This window comes from Trachypithecus francoisi, unplaced genomic scaffold (assembly GCF_009764315.1).
Source record: "Trachypithecus francoisi isolate TF-2019V2 unplaced genomic scaffold, Tfra_2.0 Contig01585, whole genome shotgun sequence".
NCBI lineage: Eukaryota > Metazoa > Chordata > Mammalia > Primates > Cercopithecidae > Trachypithecus > Trachypithecus francoisi.
In genome coordinates this window covers 1,233,868-1,246,651 of record NW_022681444.1, presented here as the reverse complement: position 1 = coordinate 1,246,651, position 12,784 = coordinate 1,233,868, and the positions used below count along the sequence as shown (strand labels likewise).

The window sequence follows — 12,784 nt, the reverse complement described above, 5'->3', positions numbered from 1 at the left end:
AGATTAGAAAGTACAAAACCACCTAAACATTTCCTTGGTATTTACATTTTGATAAACTGTTTCTTAGGTAGGTACAAATATGATAACTCTAAGACAATTAAAATAGTCTAAGGGTTTTTTTTCTTTTTAATGAGCCACTGGTTAATGATAAGAATTTTAGAAGAGCTTTGTTTTTTTTACTTTATAAAACTAATGTATTAACTATATTAATAAAATGACAATTATTTTATTTTCAAAAAATATCTACTCTTTTTCATTACAGTTGAAGCATTTTTTTTTTACATTCATTTATTGTTGTCTCTTCATTGATTGTTGTCTCTTCAGTTTTCTCTCAATGGAAATTTGAAATGTGAAACTGTATATACATTACATCTTAAAAAATCCACTTTTATTGACAGAAAGGTTATAGAAAATAACATTGTAAGAAAGAAATGCCATAATATGGTCCAAGAAAGCTGTAAAATTTGTGCTTACCTTCAGGAAGATTCTATCATGTATTTTAGTGTACCCACACAAGGCAAAGCCTGTAAGATTTCAGTGATTTAGAGTATATGTGGGTAGTATGCTGTTTGCATCTTTTCTACACGTTGTAATACCACTGTCCTGATTTATTTGGCATAAACCTAAAAATGGTATGAGATGAGAATTGGTAGCCAAAGGAGTTTAAAAGGTACTGAAAAGCAACTCTGGAATGTTGCCAGCCACTTTTAATCACTGCTCACCCTGGTTCTAACATTTTATTTTTTCTTAAGCCAGTCAACCATTGTAGTATTTCCAGACTCAGACCATGTAAATCCTGGTACCAGGAATGTTTTAGTAGCAGGGTGATGCTCACAAAAGAATAGCCTTAATTCTAAGAGGGTCAGTCTTTGTGATGAGGGTCCTCTTGTCTCTTCTTCAGCCGATTTCTCCTAAAATAGCAAGGAAGTAGGTTTTATTTAGAGATATTTAATGCAAACTTCGCATTTATATGTATGAATTAGCAATGCTTGAAATCTCCTCCAGCTACTTATAAAATGTATGACAAATTATGACAAAGACATATTTATAAAAAGTAATAAAGCTGAAATGTTTTATAAATGTAGTTAGGTGTTTAACAAAGAAAAGTAAGAGAATACATTTTTACATGGCTTCTTGTTAGAGTGGTGATTTGTTTTGGATAGGTGTTTCTTAATTGACTTTGTAAACTAATATTAGAAGAAATGCATAGAGATTAAACCTCTGTCTTCCCCACCAACACACATGTGCAGGTGTGTGTGTGCATACACACACATACACACACGCTCAAATTTCTTTTTCTCAAACTTATACCACACACACACTTCTTCTTACCTACCTGTCTGGGTGATTACATTCTGAAGTGGAAGACAAGCAGAGTTCTTAAGTGATAATTCTAAAATCTTTTTTGTTACCAAAAGTATCTGATGCCTTTTTGTTGTTGTTAGAAATATATTTTTCTACCAGAATCCTTCTCTCCAAATTATGTTCCCCTAATCATGTTCCTTTTTCTTTTCTTTTTTACAAAAGGATTTGAGGACAGAAATGTTTCTTTTTGGATATTTCATTAATTACCCTGTACAATAATTCTTTCTTACATTGTATTATGTTATATACCCTATGGGTGTTGATAACTTTTATTGATACCAAAAAATCATTTTATTTGGGGACTATATATTTTCTTTCTGTTCCCCTACCTCTAATCTTGGTGTACTTTAATACAGAAGAGAAAATAATAATGAATAAAGTTCATATATAAGAAATATAAAAGTTTCAATGTCTTAATTTTTTTTATTAGTTTGCAATTAGCACTGTCAAATGGATATCCCCAGATTCTGAGGCCCACAAAGCCCCCTAGATGTGTTTATGATATTGTTTGACTTAGAAAATATGCCAGCCTGGGAAACAAGTAATGCCCCAGGTGATTGCGTTCAAAAAAGAAAGCTTCCTGATCTTTTCAGTATCTGTGCTTTTCTACCCCAAGGAACAGTCATAAAACTTGCTGACATTTCTAGTCTATATCAAGAGTGGGATTTTCATAGTCATCATCAAATCACCCGTTAACATTGACATGTTGCTGTCTTGTGTGTTGTTTTAAGATTTTTCTTTTTGAAACTAGGACTTAGGAAAAATAATAAAGCCAGTAGCTTTCAAAAGAATGTGCTTCCTCATATATTATCTCATTTTATCCTCCTATCATAAGAGGTAAGAGCAGGTGCCATTATCTTCATTTGAACAAAATCCTAAGCTGCAGAGAAATCAGAACTAGGCCAAGGTTCTCTTAGCACAACCTAGATTTCCATCTCCCAGACAAATATGTTTCAGTAGACCACCTTGTGGGGAAGACCAGTCACCAAATATATAGAGAGGGAGGAAAGGAAGGAAACAAGGATTTGATTTCCTTATCAATTCTAGTCAAAGTGCTGGGTGCTGCCACATCACTGTCTCATTTATTCTTCCCAGAAGCTCTAGGAGCTAGATGGTGGTATCTTTTTTACAAAAGGGCAAAAGAAGGTTCAGAATGTAGACCATTGTGTTGGAATAATGGAAATGGTCTCCGACTTGGAGCCCTGCCCTCCCAGTCTAGTCCAGGAATTATTATAAAGACATTTTAAACAGTATCCACCCAAAGGATAGTGAGGTTAGAGAAGACCAAAATGGTCAGAGAAAACTTCTTATGGTGGGGAGACTTGTGTTGAGTCTGCCAGGACAGCAGGAAGTGGGCACGTGGGAGGGAGAGCCTAACACCCCATCAGCACTGAAGAGCAAAGCAGAGGAGAAGCCCCATGTGAGCCTAGAGCTTGTTCAGCCAGAGCAGATGAAGCCTGCTGGGGAGACGGTGACTGTGAGAACCTGGGCTCTGGCCACAGGAGGCCTTGAAAATGTGTGGGAACAAGACCACAGGATTTTAAAAACTGAAATTGATCTGGTTCAAACTCCCCATTTTATAGAAGGAAAACCATGATCCACAGAGGTGAAATGGCTTGCTTATGGTCACAACTATGTAATTTACAGGGCTGGGAAAGACGCCAGTACTCTTATTCCTAATCCAGAGTTATTTCTACCCTCGAGTGTACATGAAGCTGTTGGTGAGAGGGAGTAGTGAAGTGTCAGTGTTGAGATTCCTCTATCAATCTCAAAAACTCATTATTACTAATAAAAGTAGTCTCTTAAAAAAAGACTTGTACCATTCCATATCGTGTTTACTACTTGCTTGCCCTTGATAGCTGACAACCAGCTTCAGTTAGTCAAAGCGCTTGAGAGATGCATTGGATGATGGAAAAGCTATTCTCTTCCATTTTTGTGTTTATTCTCTTTCCAAACCCGGAAAGTCAGCTACCATTCCATTTTCCTGTAAATTATACTGGCACACACAAATGACAGGATAGTGAAATGCAATGAAATAATCTTTTCAGGGCCAGAGGCATCATTTAATGGTCAGTATGTAACCCCAGATGCAAATGTGGCTCAAATGCTACTTACCATTTTATTGGGTATCTGTTTTGTGCCAGGCATTACCCTATGTTCTTTTCCTGTAATAAAAGGTTACAAATTTGCAAGGTTACCATTATCCTCATGCCACACAGGAGGAAACAGAGGCTCAGATAGGCTTGATAACTACCCAAGGTCCCACTACCAGTTAGTGGTATAGCTGCTTGCCGAACCCTCATTTGTCTGACCTCCAACTCCACCATACGTTCCCTGTTTTACCATACTGCCTCCATAAGATCCATAAGTAACCTAACAAATGATTTCATTTCAAAAGCAATAAAGCAATATATATTTATTGTAGAGAAGTAGGAAATTGAGAGAAAGAAGAAAATGAAACCCACACAGACATAGGACCAGTGCATTAACATCTTATCTTCCCAGACCTCTCCTCTGCAGATTCACCCTGCTCTCCTTTCCAAACCTGAACCCACTGGGCCCCTGAAGTCTCTTGGTTTAGCCTACACTGTAAGTTCAGCTGTGCCCCATGAATATTTTCTACAGAGTTGATGACAACGAAGCAGTTGGGCCTTAGTGGACAGAGTGTTGTGGGCAGCAACCAGGAGATCTGGGTTTTAGTTTCGGTTTTACCACTGCCCTGCTCTGTGCTGTGAGGCAAGTGACTTCTCCCCTGAGGTTCTTCATTTCTTCATGGATAAAATGAGGGAACTGGATTTCATCGATCTCTGCTGTTCCTTCTGCTTTTGATACTTTTTAATTCTACAGTTATGCTTCATGTTGACTTTGTCAGGCTTATATAGAGAGAATGGATAGAGCTCTGTTCTTAGGATCGTCTAGTGAGTTTCTCCAGCAGGTAGGCATTGCCTTCTGTCTCAAAGTGTGTCACTTACTGTTGGTCCCCTCATATTTTGGGTCCATGTCATTCTCACCACTTGGATCTTTGAGCAGGGAAGGTGAGAAACTCGAGGCCTAGGCAGATATAAGCTATGTTTGTGGAAGGAAGCTTTGAGGCTCATGGAACTAAAGGCTGGGAGATGTGGTAGTTTGATGAAGCTTCTTTCCTGCCCCATGCCTCATACGCACTGAAGGAAAGGAGAAGTGACTGTTAGGTGCCCCTCCATGGACAACAGATAATTGTCAGTAAGCTATAATAACTAGAGAGGGACAAAATGCCTCAGTTCCATCTCTTGAATTTTATAATTGCATGATAGTAGTAATGATCATTTTCGTCATGTACCTACTATATGCTAGTTATCTTATATACATTATCTCTAATCTAAAACCACTCTGCAAAGTGATGTGATTATTCTGATGATTTACAAATGAGATCAGAGAAGTACAGTAACTTGTCTGTGCCCATGTAACTGCTGAGTAACGTGTCTGGGATTCTGATGTAAGGTCCAGGCCTTAATGTTTTCTCTTCTGTCCTGCATCATAAATCTCTGCTGAATCATTTCCAACAGCTTAAAAACAAGTTCTGGTATTCATCCTAAAAATAATAACCACCACTCAGTAGCTTTCTGATTCTCTATTTTTTGAATGAGTTATCTACACACTTCAACTTATCCCTCAGCCTTCTTCAGCTTGTCTTCTGCTTCTGTCATTCAACTAGAGCTGTTTTTATCAAGGTCATCTAAAATCTCCATATTGCTTAATTCAGTAGACATTGTTTTTTCCTCTTTTCATCTTTGATACAGTTGACCACTCCCTCTTGTTTGTTCTGCCTGGCTATTCTCCTTTCTTTGGTCTCTTCTCCACCCATCTTCTAAATTGGTGTTCCTATAAATTAGTCCTGGATCCTCTTTTGTTTCTCTGAACTCCCTCCCTAAGTGATCCCAGTCTTTACCATGGTGTTAAATACCATCTGTGTGTAGATGACTTCCAAATTTATAGCTTCAATCCAAACGTTTCCTCTGATTTCCTAACTAGTGTGCTCAACTCTGTACTTGACATTTCTATTTAGATGTTTTACAGGCTTCTCAGACTTAACATATCCCAAATGGAAGTCTTGGATCTTCCCCCAAACTTGTTAGTCTTTCCTATCTTCAAATGGTAATATTCTGCCTTTTTGCTCCCCAATTCCCAGTCCATCTGCAAGCCTGTCATTCATATCTGCTAACTATAGCTTGAACTATCCATCCCTCTCCATCTCTACTCTCCCTACATGAGTTAAGCCACCATCTAGTCTCACCTGGACTACTGCAATCGCTTCCAGATTATTTTCTCCACTCCTACTTACACCTTCTTCCAAACTGCTCTCTGTGTATGTCTGATCAAATATTTGAAGCTATAAACCAGAGTTTTTTCTCTTGATCAAAATCATTCAATGGCATTCTATTGCCTCCCCCCACTGCCAAAAAAAAAAAAAAAATCCGAATTCTTTACCATAACCTGTGGGACTCTCTGCGTGATCTGGAGCTTGCTTTATCTAGCAACTTCGTGTGATGCCACTTTCCCCTTTATCTCCTGTGCATTAGCAGGACTCCTGTCCTTTTGGTTCCTTGATCATAACTAGCTCTTTCCAGTCCCCAGAATCTCTGCCTAGCTCTTTTCTCTGCCTGAAACAACGCAGTGCCCTGTTTCTTGAGTGGCTGCTCCATTTCATCCTTTGGTCAATATTGTTGCCATCTCTGAGAAGCGACCTCTGACCACATTATCTCAGTAGGGCCTTTCCTTCCCTTCCATTTTCTTCTATCTTTGTTCCTTCTTTGATTTTGTAATATTGCTATTACAAGCTGTATGTTTTGTGGTATACTTGTTTATTATTTCTCTCTAACTAGACAGAAAGCCTACACAGGCAAAGGGTCCTGTCTATATTGTTCAGTGTTGTATATCCAGCACTCGTTACAGTGCCCAGTGTAGTTGTAGCTCAATTTGCAAAATGGATAATGAAACTTAAAGTGAAGCTCACATGTAAAAGTGTGTTTCTCACTGGGAGACTAGAATCAAACTGTCCATCCCCATGCTTCATAACATTATGCACTGGCCCTGTAAACAACTTCAAGATTAAGGAAAATGCTACTGGAGAGGCTCTGAATGGCTGATAGGCATTTAAAAGGCAGCATGAAGATTTAGGTCTGTGGCTTGAATAGTCATTGCTTTCCTCCCTTGTTTTTCATATTCACCTAGGCACGGGAAACTACGAGAAGCATAGCTAAGGCTGGTCTTGGCCCTGGTCGCCTGGGTTTATTTCTGGAGATTTTCAAATGTGGTCTCCCTGGCTTAGTGAAAAATATGTTTTTTTGTTAAGACAACTATCTGAATTCCTCGCATACCTTAGTTCCTTAAACCAAGTTGAAAGCTTCCCAGGGAGGATTTTCATTGTGTTTAGTGCAGCGTGGCAGAATGGAAAGGACTCTGAACCAGAAGTTGGCTTGGATTTTTGTCCTAGTCCTGATTACCTTGGAAAACAAAATGAAAGTAAACCCTAAATAACAGTTTTCCTATCTGTGAAACATGAGAATTGGGTGAGACGGTTTCTCCTAGCTTTTATCATCCTGAAATCTCTGATTCCTGTGGAAATTATGGATGCTGAGGTAAACACAAAACTGCAGACTTTAAGGAAGCAGACCCTTTCCCCAAGGTCATTTGTATGGAGAAATAGTGAACACTCCCATAGACTACCCCAGCAAGTAGGAGAGAGAGAATGATAAAGGTTCCTTGGAGATTCAGAACCCTTTAAGTTACCCTGTTTGACTTCCCTTGCCAGACCTTTAGTTTATTGGAAATTGTCCAAGGAAACAATCTTTTAGAGCCTACTGGTTTTGGGCTTTTGTTGACTTCTACTTCACTCTACCACGAATTGAAAAAGTGAATCAATTGAGAATAAGTAAGCTTGTGGCACCCCCAAAGAATCTTTTTCACTGTAATGCAAGCATCAGTCACTTGGTCACCCAGAGGACTACTCTTTCCTGAAAAATATGCAACAGACGAGAGAGAGAGAAAACAGACTTCTTCCTCTATTCACAGATATTATAAAGCTGAATCAGGAGGATTCTAAGCCTGGTTTTTAATGTGAGTTTTAGTTTTCACAGTTGGCAACAGCTTGCATCCCTCTTTTGAATTATTCCTACTCTGGACTGGCCGTTATACTAAATTCTTTTCCATTTATTCTCAAAACATCCTTTGGGTTGGATGGTAGTGTCTCATTGTTCTTCCAGGTGAAGAAACTCAGGTGCTTAAAGGTTTTAAGTAACTTGCTAACTTTACTCAGTGATTAGGTTGGGATTTGCACCAGGTAAATGAGTAATGATTCTTTCTCTGAGCCTGTGGGGTAACTAAACACATTTCCAGCATTTTTAATAGGAGCAGAAAGAGAGTAGGAAATTAATGACACACAATTCACAAGTCAGGTGTGCTTATTCTCTGTCTTTTTCCTGGAGAATCCTGGGTGTTTTCTTTTCATCCAATCCTATCAATACCCTTCCTTTCTAGGATGATACTTAGAGAGTATTCATTTTAAACATTCTAGAAGTGAAATCAAAACCTGAGTTAAAACACTGAACACTCGTGTTTTGGATGATCACGTAGTAGTGTTTCTTAAAAGCAAACCTTATTTGTAACTTAGAATCATCCAGACCTGTTGCTTTAAATATTTTAATAAAACAGGATTCCCCTCCCCCATTGAGGCCCACTTTTCTCCCCAATCACTTTAATTATGTGAGCTAGAATGCTGTTTCTCACACATCTTCAGTTCTCAACCTTGTTAAAATTAATCATATAATCCCCCTTTAAAACATAGTATTAAATCACCATAGTAACACAGTATCCAAGCTTTATAGATAAAACATAACAGCCATAAGAAGGTAGCGTTTGGTGTCCCCTTGACGGCCCTATAACTTTTATAGAAATGTGTTTCTTCTCCTGGCTGTGGAAGGTGGAGGGATAGCATTACTTACACCTGCTTTATGACCACGTTGCTTTTAAATTGCCACCTTGTTTTTGTTCACCTTCCTAGTTAAATAAGGAGAGTGGAACACTTTTTCTTTCTGAATTATTTTCTTGTACTCTCTAACCACTCTCTAAGGGATGGTGTTGTCTCCTTAAATATGATCAGGCAGAGCCATTGACCTTTGTATTGGAATACCTTGAAAATTCTTTAATTTTAATTATTTATGTGGCTGTATAAGGGAGTTTTAGAAAGTCTACCCTATCTTTGAAAACTTATTTCATATCATACCCAAAGACTCAATAAGAATTCTGCCTTTGGAAAAAGCTTGGTGGTAAACCATTATTTTTAAATTTCTTCTGAGGCCGGGCGCGGTGGCTCAAGCCTGTAATCCCAGCACTTTGGGAGGCCGAGACGGGCGGATCACGAGGTCAGGAGATCGAGACCATCCTGGCTAACACGGTGAAACCCCGTCTCTACTAAAAAATACAAAAAACTAGCCGGGCGAGGTGGCGGGCGCCTGTAGTCCCAGCTACTCGGGAGGCTGAGGCAGGAGAATGGCGTAAACCCGGGAGGCAGAGCATGCAGTGAGCTGAGATCCAGCCACTGCACTCCAGCCTGGGTGACAGAGCGAGACTCCGTCTCAAAAAAAAAAAAAAAAATTTCTTCTGATAATTTATAAAGTAATTAATAGCTTATAGCATAGATTTGACTATTTTATGAATTTGAATATACTTTGTAAAATACAATATGAGTTGATGAGTTCCTTTGAATAACTCAGTGTTGAATTCTAGCATATTATGTTAATATAAATTCAGGTATTAGAATTTGGATTTTTTAACCAAAAATACCTTTATTTTAATCTTCAGAGAAAAAACTCTTTTCTTCTTTTTCTGAGGTAATTACTGTTACTTACAAAAATGGATATACATCTTCAAAGCATTTCCCTTTAATGCGAAATTTAGCTTTATGGGATCTAAACATTTAAAGGTAAAAAGCACATTCTGTTTTGTTGCTGTTATAAGACAAAACTGAATCTAGCATAAGGTAGGGAAACCCATTCACTCTTCAGATTCTTCTCTGACAGGAACCAGCATTGTTATATTATTTCCACTTAGCAAAATCTGCTCTAATTTAATTATACTCCTTCCTGGCCAGGTGCGGTGGCTCATGCCTGTAATCCCAGTACTTTGGGAGGCTGAGGCGAGCGGATCACTTGAGGCCAGGAGTATGAGACCAGCCTGGCCAAGACAGCAAAACATTTTCTCTACTAAAAATACAAAAAGTAGCTGGGTGTGTTGGTGCACACTTGAAATCCCAGCTACTCAGGAGGCTGAGACATGGGAATCACTTGAACCTGGGAGGCAGAGGTTCTGTGAGCCAATATTGTGCCACTGTACCCCAGCCTGGGTGACAGAACAAGACTGTGTCTCAAAGTAAAATAATAATAATAATAATAATAATAATAATAACAACAACAATAATACTTCTTCCCTCTGGTGTGATTTCAAACTCAGTGACCTCTTCCAGTCCATACTGACAAAGTCATCAAGTCCTAGAAGAGTACCCACAATTTCTTTATTGCTCTTCACCACAATGTGAATTCTTTTGTCTACAAGCTCTAGCAGCAACAGCTGGGCAGGGAGGTGCCATAACTATGTAGTTAGCCGCCATAACTATGACGGAAGTGGGATGTTTAGATTTTTAAAATGGAATGAAATCCAAGCTAACTGGTAAACTGATTTTTAAAACTGGATTTTTAGACATTTTACAATTTTAAAAATAGAGTTTGGCTGGGCGTGGTGGCTCATGCCTGTAATCCCAGCACTTTGGGAGGCTGAGGTGGGTGGATCATGAGGTCAGGAGATCGAGACCATACTGGCTAACATGGTGAAACCCCGTCTCTACTAAAAATACTAAAAAATTAGCCAGGTGTGGAGGCGGGCGCCTGTAGTCCCAGCTACTCAGGAGGCTGAGGCAGGAGAATTGTGTGAACCCGGGAGGCGGAGGTTGCAGTGAGCCAAGATCACACCACTGCAGTCCAGCCTGGCAACAGAGCGAGACTCCGTCTCAAAACAAAACAGAGTTTCTGTAATCTGATTAGTATTATGTTTTTAAACTTTTTAAAAATAGATGTTTGAATGTTGCGCTTATGTGTGGTTTTAAAATTTTTGTATTGATACATTTTTAGCTTTTTTCCTTAAATGTCTTTCTTTAAAATGTTGTTTCCATTTCTTAGAAAGCACCATGCAATGCTAGACATTTTGGTTATTTCTGTCCTCTAAAATAGGAAATATGTTTCTCATAAATTCAGAAATTATGAAAGATATAGAAATTTAGGAAAGTAACACCTAAGCATGCCCTCTTTTCTTTCCAGTTTGAATTTCAGCTCCTACCCTTTGTAGCTGTGTGAATGTGATTCAGTTACCACCTGTTCTGGTCCTTAGTTTCCTTTTCTGTAAAATGGGAACATCCTCTAAATTTTGTGGTTGTCATGAGAGTCAGGGAGATGGTCTACGCATATATGATGTCTAACTTTGTGGCTGGCACATAGTAACATTACCTTCTGCTCTGGCAAGCACTCTTATTAGCTGAACTAGGGAAGTTCTCAGGTGAGGATTGTTAGCAGCAAGCTGGTAGAGTGGCCTGTGGAATCAGAGCGAGAGTTAAAATCCATCTTTTTGCCACTGATCAGCTGACCTTAGGCAATGCCTCTCTAGACTATTTCTTCATCAGCAAAATGAGGTTAATAGAGGGCACCTTTCGGGATTGATGCACTGACTAACAGAGCTGCCTCAGAGACTGAACTCAATGAGGAGAAGGTATGATAGCTCTGATTATCTGGAGGTGGTCACTAGAATGGGCTGCCAACTGTCTTTTTTTTTTTTTTTTTTTAAACTAGCTTACAGTCTGTTCCCTTGAAGTGTGTAAATTTTAAGAGTTCCACTGAGAGAGGAAATGTTATAAGTTCAACGACTCATTGTGATTAGATACTTTATCAAGAAACTTACTGCACATTCATTTTCCCCTTTGTTCTGCCTTTGCTGCAGCCTCACAGTTAGTCAAGTTGGCCAGAACTTCACGTTCGTGCTCACTGACATTGACAGCAAACAGAGATTCGGGTTCTGCCGCTTATCTTCAGGAGCGAAGAGCTGCTTCTGTATCTTAAGGTAAGGGAGAAGGCTTGGGCTGTTGGCTCATTCTCTGAAGCAATGTCAGCTTCTGCGTTACTCTTCCGTAATTAAATCTTCCAGCTGTTCATTTCATTTTCCTATCTGTTTCCCACAAGTCACTGCATTTGGGGAGAAGGACTTCACAATGTTGTTCTTGCACTGTAATTTCTGCAGATAATTGTATTTATTTATTTGTATCACATCCCTTGGGTGGGAAAGGGGACCATCTCTTCTGAGTAGTTTGTGGAAGCCAGAAAGTCAGTATGGCTTCAGTGCCTTCTGCTGTTATCTGGAGCTGTCAGAAATTAGCCTGTTAGACTTTCTCTTGGACATTTTGTGTATGTAAGATTATTAATAAAGTATGTGTCTGTAGCTCAGGACATCTTGCAGACACAGACTATGTCCGCCTTAAAGTAACACCCTTGCCCCCTTTGGGTCAGTGAATGAAGAACTGTGTCCCATTTTGGCTACCTCTGTAGAGATTTGAAAAAAGTGCAGAATCGTGTAAGAAGGCTTCTTCAGGTCTTCTAAAAGCCCCTCATACACCAGAGCCACACTTGCTTAAGGCTCTGTTTCCTTCTGCCAGAGGGGTAAGCCGTGCTCTGGGGTGGGAGGATGTGTGGAAATCCGATTTTGGAGCCGCTGGCTCTGTGGACTCCTGCTGGGCGCCTCCTGAGGGGGAAGTAAAGGCATCCCCCATGCTCCCCTCTCCATCTGCCTCGGTTAAGTAGGTGTCAGAGGGGCCTGCCTCCTGTCTCTCTCTGCTCGTGTGGAGCAGTCAGGGCACGGCAGCAGGAGGTGCCCATGACAAAACCCGGGCCCCCAGGCTTGAGTTGGGCCTGGGCCTGGGGATAAAAGGCCAGACCCTCTATGGATTCCAGAAAGGGTAGCTCTCTGCAGCACTAGTCCTGTGCACTTTCTTCTTCTCATCAAGAAAAGACTGTCCCACCAACCCCTGTCCCCCAAACCCACATACTCTCACACCATAGGGGAGGAGGGGCCGACTTTGGAAGTTCCCATGCTCACTAACTGTCAATCTGGACTGCTATACATTTGCATTTCTCTACACAAATCTTAGTATCATTAGTGCTTTTAATCAGTGAAGTCGACTCTCTTCTGCACCAAGCATAGCATTTGTAACCTGGGCACGAGAGGATGACTGCTGGAGAGGCTTTAGCAAGGAGGCTGCTTTGGGAGATTCTGTGTGTTCTGTTGTTCTCAAGCACCCCTCAGTAGCCCAGGCCCAATAATTACCTGCCCAGAGTATTAGACTTTG

At 39.9% G+C, this 12,784-nt stretch overlaps 1 protein-coding gene across 11 annotated transcripts in view; it reads left to right on the top strand.

Moving 5' to 3' along the window:
* DENND1A (DENN domain containing 1A) overlaps nucleotides 1–12,784 on the top strand; it is a 555,596-nt gene that overhangs the window by 167,652 nt on the left and 375,160 nt on the right. For all 11 annotated transcript variants that reach the window (XM_033190648.1, XM_033190640.1, XM_033190589.1 and 8 more), the window contains one exon: nucleotides 11,386–11,505. In XM_033190648.1, coding sequence (XP_033046539.1) covers nucleotides 11,386–11,505 — 120 coding nt within the window. The remainder of the gene's footprint in view (nucleotides 1–11,385; nucleotides 11,506–12,784) is intronic.